This window comes from Nomascus leucogenys, chromosome 11 (genome assembly GCF_006542625.1).
Source record: "Nomascus leucogenys isolate Asia chromosome 11, Asia_NLE_v1, whole genome shotgun sequence".
Lineage (NCBI taxonomy): Eukaryota > Metazoa > Chordata > Mammalia > Primates > Hylobatidae > Nomascus > Nomascus leucogenys.
In genome coordinates, this window is record NC_044391.1 from 53,694,245 (window position 1) to 53,713,776 (window position 19,532).

The following is a 19,532-nucleotide window of genomic DNA, read 5'->3' on the forward strand; positions in this document are numbered from 1 at the left end:
TATATTGAGATTCTATATCAGTATCTCAAGAATGAAATATCTAGAAGGGATTCACTTTAGCCCAGAGAAAGGAGATTTATCACTTGTCAGAAGGGAGAAGCAAAAGATAAGTGCAGACACAGATAGGTAATTGTGTAGGTGCATGTGGGTAGGGGGCAAGATAAAGAATTTCAGGCTCAAGTGCCTTAGATGACAAAGTTGTTGCCTGACAGAGGAGGGTGGAAAGGGTGTAGAACCTTGCTCTGGGAGACAGGAGAGGAAAGTGAGCAGCACCAAAGGTCCTGGCAGGTTTGTAGGCTCTTCAGTTTTACCTCCCCCAGTTTTTTGAGTGTGCAGTTTTCTCCATCTGAGAAGCTTTGAGATATGAGCAGAAAAGAGAGGTGGAGTATGCTTTAAAATGGGGGTTGGAAGGATGATTGTAGTGGATGCTCCTGGGACACGAATATTGATCTGTTGGCTGTGGAGAGATGATGAAACACTGGAGTGGGAAGGAATTGATGCCAGGACCGAGACTGTTCTGGGTAAAAAATGAAAGAACAAGACACTGCTTTTGGTAAAAATTACAAACAGTGTAGATATCCACCAGTCGTAGACTGGTTGAATGAACTGTAGGATAAATATGTGAAAAATTATATTTTAATGAGGTCAATTGATACATATTGACATACAAAGATCTCCAGGATATATTGTCAAGTGGGAAAAAAAACAAGCCTTATGTAAATCTATAGAAAAACATCTGGAAGGATATATTCCATCAAGTTCCATTTCATCCAAAGAAGGCAGTGAGATTGGGAAGGGATAAAGAATATTTACAACAACATAGAGTTATCATTGAATTTATTTTATTTTAAAGATATCTATGTACACCAAGTAAATACACACAGGGGGCTGTGCGGTTTGGTTTGTCTTCCACGCTGGCATGCAACATTTTGGCAGATGTGAGTGGGCAGGCCAGGTGCCCCTTGCAGTGACCCTGGCTCTGAAAGGGATGCGGTGAAGGTGGGGAGCAGGAGGAGGAGGATGTAGTGTGAAGCTTCTGGTGAAGGGTTTGCGTGTGTGTTGTTTCTTTTTTATGTAAGTGAATTATATTTCCCTTACATCTTGCTAAAGAGAAGGCTGCTCCCTCTGTGTCATCTCTCTCCTCATCTGCGCTACGCCCTCACATTTCCTTATGTGTTTTTAAAAGAACCATGTGGTGGCAACATTACATAAAACCCCCTGGATTCTTAAGTGCCCTGCTGGCAGCAAATATTAGCCTAAGTCCACAGGCCCACAGGAACCTTCCTTCCACCCAGTGCGTCTGGAGACAGCATGGCTTGTCTACCCCACCGTTGCCCTCTTTCCCATGAGTTGCAGCTTTAGTGCAGAGGAGCCAGATTGGACCCCCTTCCTCAGAACAATGGTTTTCAAACTACTCCACAGAATCCTCAGGGTCTCTTAGGACTGTTCAAGGGCTCATTCGCTGAGGAGCCTTTGAACAGTCAATCCTAAGAGACGCTGAGACTTCTTCCACCAAAAAAAAAAAAAAATGCAGACTGCCCAGGTCCGCATTACTTTATTTTTTATATTGGGGTTCTATGTAAGATTTGTTTTGAAAAACATTTAAAAATCACTGCTTTGGATTTATTCCACACTCCACTGGTATTTTTCCCCCTGCAGTTCTCCCTAACTGCTAAAAGGAGCTCAGCAGGTAAAGGGAGCAGGGCCTCTTTCCCTTGAAGGAGTCATGGGCCAGTGCGGCCTGCGCTTACCAGCTGTCATTCCCACTCAGCTTCCTTTCCTGACTTAGAAGTTGGGTGATAGGCTGCCCTGCCGCTGGAGAATCTTGGTCTTCCTCCTAGAAAAGACTGGATATCAGGACACCAGACTTTCTCTCCTGGTTTGGACTGGCTAGTGACCTCCATCCCTGCAGTTACCTAGAAAACCACCTTAGCACCATGTGGAAGGAAAGGACCATCTGAAACTAAAACAACAGTCCTCTTCAGTATGGCGGGTGCTGCATATGGGCTGAGAATAGCTGGGAGAAGACCCCTCAGCGTCAAGCCTTAGAGCTCCCCACCTCTTGAAAATCCACCCTGCCCCTTTCTTTAAAGTGCACTTAATACCAGATGGGGACATTAGAGAAGGAACTCCTTGTGGAGAAAAAAAAATTGTAAATTGGGGAAAAGTCAGGCTCCAGCTTGAATGGAAGGCAACCAGAGAGAGAGATTTTGCCAATGAGCTGGAAGTCCCTAAACCAAAGGGTGGAGATGGGAGGAGTGTGCTGCCCAGTATGGAATGAGAAAGAAATCCAGCTCATCACTTCAACTTGAGGGCACTGTGACAAAAAAAAAAAAAAGGCTCAGAAATTTCCCAGCCTATTCACCCCAAACCCAAGGAATCGATCATTTTGACTACACCTGCCTGTAACCATCTCCATGGACAGATGAGCAGCCATTGACAGGCTGCTGGGAGCAGTCTGCCTCCTCCATTTTTCAAAATATTTTAAATCAACTCTGGGTTCTGGTCACGAGCTCTGGGGCAGGGAATATCAAAAGGAGCTTGAAGAAAAAGGGAAATGGTCCCTTGAGCAACCCATTTCTCAGTCCAGGGGAAAACAGGAAGAGGGAGGCAAAAGGCAGACTTTGTAGGGCAGAGGTAACACCTGAATCCTTTGATTAAGGTGAGGGGTGTATGAAGAAAATTCTATGTCTCAATTAGCAGCCCTTCCATTTTACCTTCCCCTGTGCTATATGTGAAAGAGGAGGGAGGAAGAGTCTATTTCTCTGTCTTATGATGCTAAGACATTCTTCTGCTTAAGGCTTTGTGTGTGTGCATGTGTGTGTGCATGTTTGCGTGCGTGTGTGTGTGTGTGTGTGTGAAGGGTCACAACCCTCTAGCTCCCGTTTTTCCTTTTGTCATCTCTGTGACCTCTACTCAGTGACTAACACCACTCAGTGTGAGACGAGTAGATGAGAAAGAAGAAACATTCACCCTCCTCCCTATTGCCCCAAATAAGGAAGGTAGACTATGCTTTGAAATTGCTAAATACATCAGTAGATACTTGAGAATAAGACAGAAGAGAGACATAGCAGCAGCTTTTGATATATAGATACAGAGTACAAAGAGATACAGAGTAAGTAAGAGAAGACATCAAACATAGTACAGTCCAACAACAGGGGTTGGGGAGGGAGTTAGTATCAGAGACCACAGGTTTGCAGCATGCTGAGAGAAGAGGCCTCAGTCCCTCTTAGAAACTGGGAAAGAAAGAGAAAGAGGGTGTGAGGGCCCAGCTTGTAGCTCAGTCACAGAACAGGAACAGGTGGCATCTGCACACACTTTGGTTTACTATCCTGTTCCTTTAATACCAACAAGCAGACCCCCCTACCACTGCCCCCCGTGACCCAGGCTTGCACCTCCACCCCTAGGCCTCCCCAACTCCTCTTCCGCATTCCTACTTCTCTGCTTCTCAGGCTTTTCTGCCTGTGTGTGCCCGGTTTACTATTCTGGGAAACCCCTGGAGAGGGCTCAGCTTAGATGCAGCCCAGTAAGAGACTGGCCATGTTCTCTGTGCCATTTCTGGGCCCTATAGCAACCTTGGTGAGAAACCCAGTGACACACAAGAACCAAGAAGGTTCCTGTGCTGCTAGAGGAGAGCACCTGGGGACAGAGGAGGAAAAAGAGGGGCTTTTCCACCTCCACTGAGCAAGATGGGAGGGGAGCACTGACTGATTTCGTGGGGCATTTCCTAAAGCTTACTGGTGGCATATACAGATGGGAGGAGGATGGGACACAGGTGCAGGCGTGAAGCAAACATCGCCTTAACCGGAGATGTCTTAGTTCCAGAAACACCTATCCATCCAAAATTATTTCAGAGTGGAGGAAGAGGTGGGGTTGAGATGGCCCCGTAGGGTCTCCTGATAGACCTGCGGTCTACCACCCCGTGTGGCTCTAATCTACAGCGGCCAAGCTCACTTCTTTGGACGTGTGACAGTGACCCCTAGTGGCAGAAAGACAGTACTGTGGTTACCACTGTAGCCTAAGGGAAAGCAAAAGGGGGCACGGGAGGTCAGTGTCCAGATTACACGGGGCAGCACAGGCGTAGCCCCCAGCAGGGGAAAGCAGGAGTTGAGGGGTAACTACGTAGTAAAAGTTTTGAGGTGATAAAAAAAAAAAGAAGCAGCAGCAGGAAAACCAAAGAGGCTGTCAGCAAGAGGGGAAACAACCTGAGGCTGGTCCGAGGAAGCAGCCTGACGCTACCTGAAAGTGCAGGTATGCAGCTGTGAGTGTGGGAGATTAGCTGGCTGCTGTCTCTTGGTGGAGAGGGAAAAGCTTGGCCTGGTCCTCAGCCTCATAGCCACACGGCAGGTCACTCCTGGAGGAAGAGACCCACCGTAATCAGCTCCATAGAAATTAAAGTATTCCTGTCATCGTGGTTACTCTGCTCTGAGAGCGTCCCTGTGAGATCACAAAGGGCAGGGACTATTTGTGTTTTACAGGAATACAGGGAAACTCAAGGCCAGAGGGATGTAAATGACTTGTCCAATGTCACAACGCTTCCAAAGGTAGGAGAGAAACCCAGTCGTCAGATGCCCACGTTGTTTTCGTCCAGACCTTATCACTGGAATAGGGAGAAGCCACAGATGGGATTGGAGGAGGGGAGATATTCTGCACTGAGGCAGGGGAATGACTGGATCTCCTGAACAACACAGTGATGAAAAGAATGAGTCTCACTCCCTCCTCCTTCCCCCAAGGCTCCAGGAACCTCCAAGTGGGGCACAAGGGAAATTTAATCATTTCTTCTGGTCCCACCCAGAGAACCCAGGGGTAGTGGGGACTGTTGTACCTATTGTCATTGATATCTGTGGCATTTCCTGAAGAGATCATCATTGAGAACACAGGATTAGAAGAAGAAAAAAGGAGATTGGGTGTTAGAAACAGTTTGCGCAAACCCTCTCCCACCTTAATCCCTTAGAGAAAAAGATAAGCTGTGACGCTTTCTCCTTAGTTATGCCAAGCTACATCATTATTTTGTTTGAGAAAAAGTCTCCCCAGCCCGTCACCAAGGAGAGGAAAAGGGGACTGGAAGGTAAGGGCTGGGATTGGCATGGTAATAGGAGGAATCCACTCTGAGGCAGCCTGAGACCTAAAGGGCTGGGCAGTGCTCAGGCTGTAGGTACAGGGTCACCTTTTTTTCATATGTGTTATTATTATTATTTTAGACATGGGGCTTTACTATGTTGCCCCAGGCTGAGTGCAGTGGCTGTTCACAGGTGTATTCACAGTGCACTTCAGCCTTAAGCTCCTGAGCTCAAGCAATCCTCCTATCTCAACCTCCCGAGTAGCTAGGACTACAGGTGCATGCCACCACACCTGGCTATATGTATTTTTTTTTTTATTTGAAGCCTTGGCACACCAGAAAGCTTCAGTCAGTGTTTTTTGTAGACTAAGGTCACTTACTTTTATGCCTCTCAACTTGCCCTGAGGACCCCAAAGGCGGGATTACCCTTCTTTTTCACTCACCATTGTCCATGTTGGCCTTCTGGTAGGAAGCCAAGGGGCCGCCAGAAGATGTGGCTCCACTGCTGGTACAGGAGTTGGCAAAGCTGGATGGAGCAGAGGAAAGAGGCAGCCTCTGACACCCACCCTCCACTAGTCTGAGGACCACTAATCCACACTCATCCTCAGCGATAGAGCTGCTCAGCCCTCCCCATCCCCAGAGAGCAGAGGACAACAAACATGGCCACGGGCTGGGAGGGCAGACACCTACCTTCTAATCATAGGCAGGAAGTTGAGAAAGGGTTTAGAAAAATAATTAAGCCACAACCAATAACTGACCCCACCCTATGCCTTCTAGGGTCCAGTGAGCCTTGGGTGGGACTCCAATCCACACGTGTGGTCACTCACTACATATCTGAGGTGGAGCTGGGCGTGGCCTGCAGGTAGAGATTCTGGTAGTTCTGGAAGAGGCTGTTGGTGTAACTGATGCACTCAGGGCTCCGGGTGCCATAGGGGTTGGTGGGTGAGGATGCTGGGTAGTGGCCAGGCCGGACAGGTTTGGCTGCAATAAAGAAAGAAAACAACCATGAGGAGGCTATGACCCTGCATTTGCCCTGGTCCCTGAGGTCATTTAGCTGGGGTTGAACTGAGTTGCTTGTAACATAATCACTTTTTTACTTTTTGGGGGGAAGTGGGATGAGGCTAGGGGTAGGTAAGAAGCAATAATCTAGTTGCTTGGCAATTAGCAATTTGCTAAATTTGCTTCAGGAGATACTCCCACCTTGCCTGCTAACACCTACTCACCAATCTGGGCAGAATGGCCCCGTTTGCCCGAGCTCTTGTAGCGAACAGCCTCCTTGATGCGGTCCACCTCCTGCTGGTACCGGCGCTTGTCCTTCATGGCGCCCTCCTTGGCCTCCTTCAGTGCACCCTCCAGGGCCTTAACTCTCTCAGCCGTAGCCCTAAGTCGTTTTTCCAATTTAGGAAGCTCACAACGCAGATCTGCATTGTCACGTACCAGCTATGGGGCAAGCCAAAGGGAAGAAGTGGAAAGGAAGGCAAGTGACGCAAGACAGTCACCCAAAACAGTGTAGGGGACAGGGGTGAGGAGAGAGAATAAAGAAAAATCAGGGGTCAGAGAAGATGGAGACCATGTCATTTCCTCAAAAGGCCTCATTGCCTTTATGTAATGGACTGTTCTGTCCAGCTCATTCCTTCTCCCAGAGCGAAGGGTGGGTGGTCAGGCATTTAAAAGTTATATAATTTTCTAGGCAGTAAAACCTGCCATCTCCACTGCAGCCCAGAACTCTTGTGACAGCGCCCTGTCCCGTCCCCATGTGGTTTCCCCCACATCTCCCAGCATGTGCCAGATCAATAGCCCCAGGGCGGCCATGGGGATGAGGGACCCCCTTCCCCAGAGAGGGCTCTGTGGACATGCAAAGGGTGGGGCAGCAAGGGCACAGTAGCAGTTTGGTGGCTGTGGCATTGAGGAGAATCTGTGCGTGGCAGGTGCAGTGCAGAGCAGGAGCAGAAGCTGGAATTCAGGAGCCCCCAACATACACATATAGACAGGCAGAGCCCGCCCCGTAGGAAGGAAAGAAAATGTTTGAGGTCTCACAAACATTTGCACTCATTACCTTCACATTCAAGGACTTCCTGGGTTATCCCTCCCCCAGTGAAATTAAGCTAGAGCGTGGTAGCAACCACCCTGCAGCCAGAAAATACTTCCTGATCCTTTTACAGGTTCCACACAATGACTGGGGGCACTACAGGTTGCAAAAGGAACAGAGCCTTGGAAGACAGCGGGTAAATCAGCATAGCGGGCAACACCAGGGGCTCAGGGGGACAAGCTAGAAACCCTTCCATGCAGTTTCCATTTGGACAATTTATGGAGTATAAGCGATGTTTTGCTGTGACAATACTTTAGCTTAATTGATAATAGGGCTATAGTCCTGGCTGTTAAGATTCTGTTAACTGAAAAGTTTTTATCTCCTTTTCCTTTTTACTCTTGTGTCTGCTGAGGTAGGAAATTGTAGAGTCCTCTATTTATCCTATAGGTGAGTCATTTTTGTTTTTTGGGACTTTGAACAGAGGCAGAGGCTTCAATGAAGATAAAAGAAACAGTGTGTGATTGTGTTTTTTCATGGAAATTTTTTGGGGGGCTTGCTCCATAGAGCAGGGCTTTCCCATAGGCAGAGAGGCCCAGAGTAGCATACACGTGTGTGTGTGTGTTTTAAGCAACATAATATGGATTTGGACAGAGAGGGAAAGTGAATGCAGGAATGAAAATCGAATGGCAGAACTGATTTCAAATGTTTCCTATCTGCCTTTCAACTTTTCTATAATTTTGTTACTCAGTTTCATAATAAACAAAGGAAATAAAATCGTAGCAAAGCCCTCTGCAGGCCTAAATAAAATAAACTCTGTACATTATCACTGGGCACAGGTTTGGGAATCATTAAGAAAAAAAAAAGTACTGAATATTTACTATATAGGCTGGGCATTATACTAGGAGGAAAAGAAGTTTAAGTGCTAGGCTAGTGAGAATGTAAATTTAAATGGAATCTTAAGGTAGATTTGAAAGGAAAGGAATGAAGTATAGGTTAGGGTTTATTTTATGAATTAGTTAAAAGGACCAGTTGACAGCCTGCTGAGCCTGTCTTCAAGGCTCAGATATTTAGTGCTAGTGAGAGTGCCCCTACCCAGCACGCACCAAACATTTCCTGTCCTGACTCCTTTGAACTGCCCTTCTGCCTCCCCACCCCATACATCTGAAACCCAGTCATCCACCTAAGGAACCGCAGCAGCAAGGACAGGGACAGAGTGGCAGCAACTTAATACACAGGAGTTTTGACTGGGGCCCCAACCAGGGGCTGGTTGGGCCATCTTAGGGACATCATTTTTTTTTTATTGAAACAGGGTCTCACTCTGTCACCTAGGATGGAGTGCAGTGGCATGATCACAGCTCACTGCAGCCTCTACTTCCTGGGCTCAATCGCCCTACCTCAGCCTCCCAAGTAGCTGGGACTATGGGTGTGCGCCACCACATCCGGCTAATTTTTGTATTTTTTGTAGAGATGGGGTTTCGCCATGTTGCCCAGGCTGGTCTTGAACTCCTGTGCTCAAGTGATCTGCCTGCCTCGGCTTCCTGAAGTGCTGGGACTACAGGCATGCGCCACTGTGCCTAGCCAGGGACATCATTTAATGTCCCTGCACGCCTGCCCCAGACCTAGACAGATGCAGTTCTGTCCACGAGAGAAGCCCAACTCCCTTGCTTCTTCTCATCTCCCTGCCTTGCATCTCTGGGTAACGTCTGACCAGTCTCTCTCCTGTATAGTTACAGCCCATGCCTCTGTTAGTTTCAACCTCTCCCTCCAAGGTAGACCTGGGGAATTCCACTTTGAGCAGAGGTGGGTTAGAAACTTTGAGAAGAGAATACAGGCATGAAACAAAGAACAAGGTACAAGTGGACCAAATACTGTATAAAGAAGGGATTAGTAGGGAAAGTAAAAGCGAACAGTAAGGAAAACATGCAACTAGATTTTCCTGAATCCAAGGGGCCTCTGAGGATTTGGTATGCTAGGTACCTGGCCTCAAAACTTCTCTTCACTCCTTCAGCAGACTCTTACCTGTTTGTGAACCTTTGTAAGCTGTTCCAGGTTGTTCTCAAGAAAGGAAATCTTCTGCTTTTGGGAGTGAATCCCCCCACTGTCTTCGGGCTCCATTTCTGCACTCTGAGAACAGAGAGAAGGAAAGACGTGGCTGTCCTGAGGCCAAACAGGTCCCACCAAGACCAGGCCAAGCCAGCCCCATGGGGGCAACAGGGGCAGGAGAAACCTAAGGATGGGAGGAGGATGTGGGGGCTGATAAGACCCCAAGGACAGCACTCACTTTCTTGACTCGAGTCGTGACGTCTTGAACGAACAGCTTGCGAAGGTTGTGGAGGGTCTGGAGTTCCCGGGCCTGGAAAGAATGATGAAAAATTGGGAATAGCCAGATACCAGGTCTGTCCTATTACTCCAGAATTATAGGAACCTCCAGTCTCTATAATCAAGTGAGTCACTTATCTTTTAGGAAAAAATGTATCTTGATTATGCTACAGAATGGCTGCAAAAGGGCAGGAGGAATAGGGTTAGGAAGAAATGAACCCTCCCCACTCCCCAGTCCTGTGAATTTGGTACGGAAGGGAACCACTCACAACTGTCTCCTCCAGACCCTTGAGGTCCTGCTTGGACTGCTCATGTCGCTCGTACAGAAATCTGTAGCAAGAGAAATAAGGGAAATGGAAAGATCCCCCAGGACTCTCCTTCCTCCTGCCTCTTCCTCTATTACTTTTATCTCCATTTAAGTATTACTATTATTGTTATTTTTTGAAACAGGGTCTCATTCTGTTACCTAGGCTAGAGAGAGTACAGTGGCACAATCAGGGCTCACTGCAGCCTCAACCTCCTGGGCTTAAGGGATCCTTCCCACCTCAGCCTCCCAAGCATCTGGGACCACAGACGTATGCCACCATGCCCAGCTAATTTTTGTATTTTTAGTAGAGACAGGGTTTTGCCATGTTGCCCAAGCTGGTCTCGAACTACTGAGCTCAAGCAGTCCACTTGCTTTGGCCTCCCAAAGTGCTGAGCTTATAGGTGTGAGCCATCGCACCCAGCCTATTGTTATTTATTACACAAGTTACTCATGTTTACCGTGCAAAAATTAGAAAACAATTTTAAAGAGAGACATAAGGCAAGTTTTTATAAAAAGCCTATGATTCTACTATTTACAGATCAAACCAACATTAACCTTCTGGTGTCCACCTTTCCAGACTCTTTTTTCTATGCCTACATATCCGTGTATACATTTTTATGGGATCATACCATGCATATGGTTTTGTAACCTGTTTTTACACTGAATAGAACGTCGTAAACCTCCTTCCATACTGGTGAATACTTAACGGCAGTCATTGCTGAGAATGTCCTTTTGGTCCCGTCCCTACCCCATCATATTTTTCCCATGAGTCACCCTATCATGTCTGCATGTGTGTCCTGCCTCTGCAAGCGCGTCTGAGTTCGCAGTTCTGAGCCTACAAGGCTGTAGGCTTACAGGCAAATCCATGCCACTCACGTCAGCTCCTGCAACTTGGTGCTCTTCTCATGTTCTTCACTCTTCAGCTTCTCATAGTCAGCCTGAAGCTTCTCTAGCTCTAACTGGAGCTTCTGATTTAGGCTACAGAGCATCAGAAGGTAATGGAGATGGGGGAGAAAGATGTTAATGAGGAGGAAGGGAAGGCCAGCTCTTCAAACTTCTTCCTTTTTGAACGAGTGAGTCCAGTTAGAATTGATGTGTCCACCTTCAGATACCAGAGGCAGACTCAGGCCACTGTTTCCATGACAGAGCCAGGAACCCTGACTTCTCTAATCCTAGGACCCTCAAGGAGAGGGACTAGTCCTTATTCCATGTATCTCCTGAGGTGGGGCTACAAAGTTGTGGCATTGTTGAGGGAATGACACACAGATGTTAAAGATCAGATCCAGAGGGGACATGTGAGTCAATACAGCAAGATGACAGGACCCGGGAGGGGCTGGAGTCGCCCTTGGGAACCCTTACTCTTTGAGCTCATCAATGGTCTTCTGCTTCTCGTTGATCTCGTCCCGGAGCCGGGCCAGCTGCCGGTGATGGGCCTCCCGGTGACTTTCCATCTGCAGCTCCAGAGCCTTCTGCAAACAAGCCCACCTCAAGCTCAAAGGCCAGACTCCCAGCAACAAGCTCTGTGAGGGCCAGCACAGCTTTCACCACACCAGGCCCCAATTGTCCCTGACACCTTCCCCACTCACCTTCACGTCATCTGCATCCTGGGTGTCAGGCTCCTTGTCCTTCAGGGCCACTTCATGCACAGTTTCTAAAGGAATGAGGGGAAGACAGCTGACATCAAACCTACCTCTTTCAGAAAGAACTTCACGTTGTGACCAGAACTCTGGGCAGGGCTGGGAATGGACCCACAGGGATGTTCTTCTGTGTTAGAACTGTCCAATTTGATATAACAGGAACAGAGAACAAGGGTGTGTGGTTCACGTAAAATGAGCTACATGCAAAATCTTGGCTAACATATGAGTTGGCATCCATGACTTCAAGCTAATGCTTTGAGTGAGTGATTATTGGGGTGATTTATTTTGATGTTTCTGACTTTTCTGCCCTGGACGGTGGGATGGAGTTATAAGAAGGCCTCACCCTGGGCCTGGAGCTTGGCCAGCTCGTCACTCAAGGAGTCATAGGACTCTTCCAGGTGCCGCTTCTTTAGCTCCACGCTCTGCATGTATTCTGTAAGCGAGCGGATCTTGGCCTCATGCTGATGGAAGAAAGTTGGTGAGAGAAAGAAGATGGAGCAAAGGACACAAACCCAGGCCGCACAGATCTCCAACTCCAGCTCTCCTCCCAGCCCTCCCTCCTGCTACACTTCCCATGAGGGTGCAGGGTTGGGGGCCATTCCTATGGGGCTCTTCCTTTAGCTCCCATGGCTCAGGGGGCAGTACCCACCCTGAGCCCTTACTTTTTTGGCCCTGATCTGCACCCCTGCCACCCCAGCTCTTCTGTCCTTGATTTCACTTGACCCCAGAACTTTGACATAAAGGTGGGTGTTAGGAATTTTAGCCATAACCCCAGAGTAGCCTTCTTTCTCCCATGGCATCTGAAGGTTCTCAAACTTAGGCACTCACCTGAGAGATGAGGAGCTGGCAGGACGAGAGCTCCCGCCCAGTCACTTCCATCTTGCGGTGACATTCCACCTGGAGGTTCTCCAGTTGCCGGCACCGCTTGACCACAGACTTGACTTCTGATTTGATTTTGCTGATGTAGAGTCGGGCCACAGTGAACTCCTCCTCGATGGCCCCACTGATCTCCACTGGCTAAGGTGAGTAAAGGAGGAAGAGATGCTTCTTGGCTGCTGGGAAGCTTTATCCGTTCCCTCCCACCTTCTACGTACCCACACACACCCACATATGCAGGGACTCAAATGGGATGGGTATTTTCCAAACGACCTTTAGCAGCTCTCTATCACGGGCATTTCACATTAAATTCCTCCGCCTGCATTTAAAAATCCAATTCTGGCCGGGTGCAGTAGCTCACGCCTGTAATCCCAGCACTTTGGGAGGCCATGGTGGGTGGATCACCTGAGGTCAGGAGTTCAAGACCAGCCTGACCAACATGGTGGTGAAACCCTGTCTCTACTAAAAATACAAAATTAGCCAAGCATCATGGCACATGCCTGTAATCCCAGCTACTCAAGAGGCTGAGGCAGGAGAATCGCTTGAACCCAGGAGGCGGAGGTTGCAGTGAACCGAGATCACACCACTGCACTCCAGCCTGGGCAACAGAGAGAGACTCCATCTCAAAAAAAAAAATCCAATTCTGGGCCGGGCTCGGTGGCTCACTCCTGTAATCCCAGCACTTTGGGAGGCCAAGGTGGGTGGACTACAAGGTCAGGAGTTCGAGACCAGCCTGGCCAATATGGTGAAACCCTCTCTCTACTAAAAATGCAAAAAATTAGCCAGGAGTGGTGGCGTGTGCCTGTAGTCCCAGCTACTCGGGAGGCTGAAGCAGAAGAATTGCTTGAACCCAGGAGGCAGTGGTTGCAGTGAGCCGAGATCACACCACTGCACTCCAGCCTGGCCAACAGAGCAAGACTCCATCTCAAAAAAAAAAAATCGAATTCTGACAGTCCCCCACTTACAAATAAATCTTATAAAGCAACATGATTTTCTTTTGATCTGCTTGATCACCCAGATTATTCTCACATCCACAGATTTGCATATTTCATCCTGAACTCCATGCCTATGCCCCACCTCTAACTCCTACTGCAAGCACTGCTCTGTTGCTGCTTTTTTTTTTTGAGATGGAATCTCGCTCTGTCGCCCAGGCTGGAGTGCAATGGTGCAATCTCAGCTTACTGCAACCTCCGCCTCCGGGTTCAAGCGATTCCCCTGCCTCAGCCTCCCGAGTAGCTGGGATTATAGGCATGAGCCACCACACCTGGCTAATTTTATATTTTTAGTAGACACAGGGTTTCTCCATGTTGATCAGGCTGGTCTCAAACTCCGGACCCCACGTGATCCACCTACCTCGGCCTCCCAAAGTGCTGGGATTACAGGTGTGAGCCACCGTGTACAGCCTCGTTTTTTTTTTTTTTAAGACAAGGTCTGGCTCTGTCGCCCAGGCTGGAGTGCAGTAGCTCAATCATGGCTCACTGCAGCTTCAACCTCCCATACTCAGGTGATTCTCCCACCTCAGCCTCTCAAGTAGCTGGTACTACAGGCGTGTGCCACCACGCCCAGCTAATCGTTTGTATTTTTTGTAGAGATAGGGTTTCACTATGTCACCCAGGCTGGTCGTGAACTCCTGGGCTCAAGCGATCCGCCTGTCTCAGCCTCCCAAAATGTTGGGATTACAGGCATGAACCACCATGCCTGGCCTCCATTGCTTCTTTATTCAGCACCATTTAGAATTTTTTTTTTTTTTTTTTTAAGGCAGAGTCTCACTCTATAACCCAGGCTAGAGTGCAGTGGTGTGATCTCGGTTCAGTGCAACCTCCACCTCCCAGGTTGAAGCGATTCTCCTGCCTCAGTCTCCTGAGTAGCTGGAATTACAGGTGCACGTCACCACGCCTGGCTAATTTTTGTATTTTCAGTAGAGACAGGGTTTCGCCATGTTGGCGAGGTCAGGTCTCGAACTCCTGACCTCGAGTGATCCGCCCGCCTCGGCCTCCCAAAGTGCTGGGATTACAGCAGTGAGCCACTGCGCCCAACCTAGAATATATCTTTTCAATTGGGTCTATACAGGCCTCTACCTGTCTTCCTGGGTCTAGTTCAAAGGCATGTTTCCTGGCTCTCTGGCTGCCTTTCTCAGTATCTGGATGGCCTTCTCAGTATCTGGATGGCTCATCTTGCATCTTCCACTAGTGCCCAGCCTGAACAAGGCTGCTGTCTCTCACCACTCACCAGCTTAATCTCCCCGTTGCCCACAATGACACTGAACTCGCTCAGATCCTTCATCAGCCCGTTCAGCACCTCAGCAATTCGCTTTCGCTGGTGTCCGCTGACCTCCTGTAGCCGCTGCAACTCAGACTCCAGGGACAGCATGGTGGCCTGAGGACAGCCCCTCAGGTCATTCCTGTTGCCATCCTCCTGCTCCCCTGCCCAGCCCAGGCAGAGGCCTCTCCCTTCATGCAAGACCCTGAGGGCTGCTATGAAGGGAACACAGCCCTGCAGAAGAGTCTGGAAGACAGAGGGACTGTGAGGGGAAAGTGCAGTGACAGAGTTGGGGAGGGACTCATAATGCACTGAACAGCAGTGCAGAGGTGCAGCCACCATATAGCCCTGGAAGGATGCAGAGGTCCCCTCGACATGGGAGATGTTCTGTGGTCAGGGAGCTGTTGGGCCATTGGCACACCACTTACCACCTTCTGAGACAGCTCATCCACCAGAAGCTGGTTCTGCTGGCTCTTCTCCTCCACCTCCTGGGACTTCTGGTCATAGTTCACAGCCAGCTCCTCCAGGGCCTGTAGCACTTCCTTCACCTCATCCTTAGCAGCATCGTTCTCTGATTGCAGGTGGCTCAGCTCCCGCTGGACCTTCTCGTTGTCTCCTCGGGTGGACACCAGCAGCTTCAAGGGAGAGGAGTCGCATGTGGGAAAGCTCACTGCCAGTGACCATTTCTAAGTCTGGGAAGCTGAGCCCCCACCCTACCCAAAATAAAGAGTTAAGAGGAAGGGGACTTTAGGCTTCATAGAAATAGGGCAACAGAATGAAGAATGAAGAAGCCCCCAGACTTTAAAATTTGTGCTTTAAGAAAAGCCCCAGCCGGGCGCAGTGGCTCACGCCTGTAATCCCAGCACTTTGGGAGGCCTAGGTGGGCAGATTGCCTGAGCTCAGGAGTCCGAGACCAGCCTGGGTAACATGGCAAAACTCCATCTCTACAAAAAATACAAAAATTAGCCATGTGTGGTGGTGCACTTGTAGTCCCAGCTGCTTAGGGGGCTGAGGCAGGAGGACTGCTTGACCCTGGAAGATCGAGGCTGCAGTGAGCTGAGATTGCACCACTGCATTCCAGCCTAGGTAACAAATTGAGACTCCATCACTAAAAAAAAAAAGAAAAAGAAAAAAAGAAAGAAAAAAGAAGTAAAGAAAAGCCCCAGTGAGGTTCCCAGACTTCTGCTGTTTGTGGGAGTGATTAATCCCCAAGCAGAAAGCCCCTTCTTCCATCTGATTTTAAAAAGGTCTATTCCATGCCTTCTAGTGATGAACAGAACCCCTTTCCTCTCATGTCCTGCCCTCTCTCCTGTTACCTCTTCCTGGTCCAGCATTTGCTGCTTGAGCTTCTCTATGAGTTGGCTTTGCTGGTTGATTTCATCATCCTGTTGGAGGCAACAGGGGAAGACAGGTAAAGGGAAGCTACTCCTTCCAGTTTAGACGTAAGAAGTTTGGGGGTAGAGGCAGGATCCTGATAAAAATCCAGATAGTATAAACTTTGAGTTAGAAACCCCATATCCTACAGGAAGATCGGTTGAGGCCAGGAGTTCAAGGCCAGCCTGGGCAACATAGTGAGACCCTGTCTCTACAAAAAATTTAAAATATTAGCTAGCCTGGTGATGCATGCCTTTAATCCCAGCTCATTGAAGGGCCAAGGCAGGAGGATCGCTTGAGGCCAGGAGTTTGAGACCAGCCTGGGCAACAAAGTGAGACTCCAACTCTACCAAAAAAAAAAAAAAAAAAAAAAAATTAGCTGGGCATGGTGGTGTGCACCTGTAGTCCCAGCTGCTTCGGAGGCTGAGGTTGGGGGGGATCCCTCGAGCCCAGGAGTTTGAGGCTACAGTGAGCTATTACTGCACCACTGCACTTCAGCCTGAGTAACAAGGCAAGACTCTTTCTCTCAAAGCAAAATAATAATAATAAATGAAAATAAAAATACTTTTATGAAGAATTATTAATGAAGTAGGAAATTGTGCATAATATAATGCCGAATGAAAAAAATCAGATGTATAATTACATATACAGGCTGGGCACGGTGGCTCACACCTGTAATCCAAGCACTTCGGGGGGCCGAGGCGGGCGGATCACTGGAGGTCAGCCTAGCCAACATGGTGAAAGCCCGTTTCTACTGAAAATACAAAAATTAGCCAGGCGTGGTGGTGTGCGCCTGTAATCCCACCTACTCTGGAGGCTGAGGTAGGAGAATCACTTGAACCCGAGAGGCAGAGGTTGCAGTGAACCACAATCGTGCCACTGCACTCTAGCCTGGGCGACACAGCAAGACCCTGTCTCAAAAAAAAAAAAAATTACATATACAGTATAACTCAATTGCATGGTATATGCACAGAGAAAAGCAAAATGTTAAGTGTTATCTCTGAATAGTGGATGATTTTAATTTTCTTCTATACATTTATATTGATTTTTCCACATTTCAAGCATGAGCATTTATCCCTTTTAAAACCAGAAAGAGGCAATATAAGTGATTTTCTTTAATCCTCTACCTCTCATCCCACCTGGCATGCCTCAGTGCCCTGCCTGGCCACCCTCACCTTGTCGTCAAGCTGCTTATAGAGACGGCGGATCTCCTCCTCGTATTTCTGCCGCTCCTCGGGCGCGATGCGCACCACGATGGATGAGTTGTCATTCACAGGGGTCTCCTCACAGAGCTCAGCTCCCAGGGCTGCCTCCTCCCCAGCCAGGCGCTCCGTCTCAGGCACATTCTCTCCTGAAAAGGGGCAGGACAAGGTGAGATACGGGAGAAGAAGCAGCTGCATCCACGAGTTCTTCCTTCTCACTCACCATGCCCCCTGAACTCTCTTGCCAGGTGGACCTTTCTACCTTTTGGGAGTCTGGGAGGTAGGTAGTCCGGCCCCTCCCTTCCCCCATGACTGCTCTACTGCACCTGCCCTCTTCTTGGAGATTGGCCTGGCCAGAAACATCACCCAAACAGAGTTGGCTCCCAAACCTCCTCCTCGTCCTCCCACTGCCCCTCACTCCCACCTATCCCTCTCTAACCATTGCGCCACCGGCTCAGCTCAGCCTCCAGCTTCGCGATCGTCTCCTTCTGGGCCTTTGTCTTCTCCTTCTCCTTCTCATATTTCTTCTTCCACTGCTCAGCAGTCAACTCCAGATTTACTGAGGCAGTGTTCTTAATGGTCTTTGCCCTGGGTGAGGAGAAAAGGAACAAAGACATGAGACCGACATTAGACTTGGGTGACCCTGAGGAGAGAGAGCTGCAGAGGCTGGGATGGGAAGCTGGGTACCAGGGATCCCTCTGGGGACCCTGCCACTGACCGCTGCCCAAACATCAGGGTGGACTTGGTCTCTGCATCATTATAACTGGACGGTGAGCAACAGATGAACATAGTTGTCCGGCAGTTTCCCCCGAGAGAGTCCTGAAGAATCCTTGTCATTTTGCTGTCACGATATGGAACATAGCTTTTCTGGGGGAGGAAGGAGACCATGAATCAGAAATAAACAAATAAAATTCAACAGGGAATCAGAAAGGATAGTGGTGCCACCTGGGGATCAAGCAACCCATGAATTGGGGCATGATGATATGGTGGCATTAGCAGGTGGGGGAGGAGATGGGGTGGGGCTTGAGGGGTGAGGGGACCTAAGGATCACTCACAGTGCCCTCAGCCAGTGCGGAGATCACATTGCCCAGAGCTGACAGTGACTTGTTGATATTCTTTGCCTCGTCCAGCACGGCTCCCTCTGCTCCAGTCTTGCTGACCTACCAGGGCAGTAGGAGATGAGTGTGTATGAGCAGCTGCACATGGAGAGGGCTGTCACCTCCTCATTCCAGGGCTCAGTCCACAGAGAAAGGAAGGAACAGGGAAGAAGATGGAGTAAAAGAGATGCTTGGCTGGGATTGAGGAAGGCCCTTCCTCTGTTCCCCTAAACTGTCTTGTCAAACACCACATTGCCCCTAACCCCCGCCACATATTACATGATTCCTTTTTTTTTTTTTTTTTGAGATGGAGTTTCACTCTTGTTGCCCAGGCTGGAGTGCAATGGTGCGATCTTGGCTCACCACAACCTCCGCCTCCCAGGTTCAAGCGGTTATCCTGCCTCAGCCTCCGGAGTAGCTGGGATTACAGGCATGTGCCACCACGCCCGGCTAATTTTGCATTTTTTGTAGAGATGGGGGTTTCTCTATGTTGGCCAGGCTGGTCTCGAACTCCCGACCTCAGGTGATCCACCCGCCTCAGCCTCTCAAAGTGCTGGGATTACAGGCGTGAGCCACCGTGCCCAGCCATATGATTCCATTTATATGAAATGTTCAGGATAGGCAGATCCATAGAGACAGAAAGTAGATTAGAAGTTGACAGGGGATGGGGTCAGGGGACATTGGAGAGTGACTGTGAATGGAAGATGACAGTGTTCTAGAATTGGATAGCGTAATGGTTGCACAACCTTGGGAACGTACTACAAACAACTGAATTGCACTTTAAAATGGTGAACTTTATGGTATGTCAATTATATCCCAATACAAATCATTTTTTAGTTAAAAAAGAGCCGGCCGGGCACAGTGGCTCATGCCTGTAGTCCCAGCACTTTGGGAGGCTGAGGCAGGTGGATCTCGAGGTCACGAGTTCAAGACCAGCCTGGCCAACATGGTGAAACCCCGTCTCTACTAAAAATACAAAAATTAGCTGGGCCTGGTGGCAGGAGCCTGTAATCCCAGCTACTAGGGAGGCTGAGGCAGGAGAATCGCTTGAATCTGGGAGGCGGGGGTTGCAGTGAGCTGAGAGCATGCCACTGCACTCCAGCCTGGGTGACAGAGCAAGAATCCATCTCAAAAAAAAAAAACAAAGAGTCAAGAACCAGCCTGATCAACATAGTGAAATCCCGTCTCTACTAAAAATATAAAAAATTACCAGGCGTGGTGGTGGGCATCTGTAATCCCAGCTACTTGGGAGGCTGAGGCAGGAGAATCACTTGAACCCAGGAAGCGGAGGTTGCAGTGAACAGAGATTGTGCCACTGCAAGCCAGCCCGGGCGACAGAGTGAGACTCTGTCTCAAAAAAAAAAAACAAAAAA

At 48.9% G+C, this 19,532-nt stretch overlaps 1 protein-coding gene across 2 annotated transcripts in view; it reads right to left on the reverse strand.

Moving 5' to 3' along the window:
- Positions 1–820: 820 nt before the first annotated feature.
- KIF5A (kinesin family member 5A) overlaps positions 821–19,532 on the reverse strand; it is a 37,455-nt gene continuing 18,743 nt past the window's right edge. Inside the window, exons 9-29 of one of the 2 annotated variants that reach the window (XM_030822352.1) lie at positions 18,118–18,222; positions 17,781–17,929; positions 17,502–17,650; positions 17,036–17,211; positions 15,803–15,871; positions 14,915–15,121; positions 14,457–14,603; positions 12,180–12,368; positions 11,695–11,812; positions 11,301–11,365; positions 11,074–11,180; positions 10,591–10,692; positions 9,677–9,737; positions 9,370–9,441; positions 9,108–9,212; positions 6,283–6,499; positions 5,887–6,040; positions 5,503–5,585; positions 4,826–4,853; positions 4,240–4,354; positions 821–3,236 (exon numbers count right to left, since the gene is read on the reverse strand). In XM_030822352.1, coding sequence (XP_030678212.1) covers positions 4,276–4,354; positions 4,826–4,853; positions 5,503–5,585; positions 5,887–6,040; positions 6,283–6,499; positions 9,108–9,212; positions 9,370–9,441; positions 9,677–9,737; positions 10,591–10,692; positions 11,074–11,180; positions 11,301–11,365; positions 11,695–11,812; positions 12,180–12,368; positions 14,457–14,603; positions 14,915–15,121; positions 15,803–15,871; positions 17,036–17,211; positions 17,502–17,650; positions 17,781–17,929; positions 18,118–18,222 — 2,382 coding nt within the window. In that variant the 3' untranslated portion in view covers positions 821–3,236; positions 4,240–4,275. Of the gene's footprint in view, positions 3,237–4,239; positions 4,355–4,825; positions 4,854–5,502; positions 5,586–5,886; positions 6,041–6,282; positions 6,500–9,107; positions 9,213–9,369; positions 9,442–9,676; positions 9,738–10,590; positions 10,693–11,073; positions 11,184–11,300; positions 11,366–11,694; positions 11,813–12,179; positions 12,369–14,456; positions 14,604–14,914; positions 15,122–15,802; positions 15,872–17,035; positions 17,212–17,501; positions 17,651–17,780; positions 17,930–18,117; positions 18,223–19,532 lie in introns of both variants that reach the window. The other variant, XM_030822351.1, reaches the window with a different exon arrangement.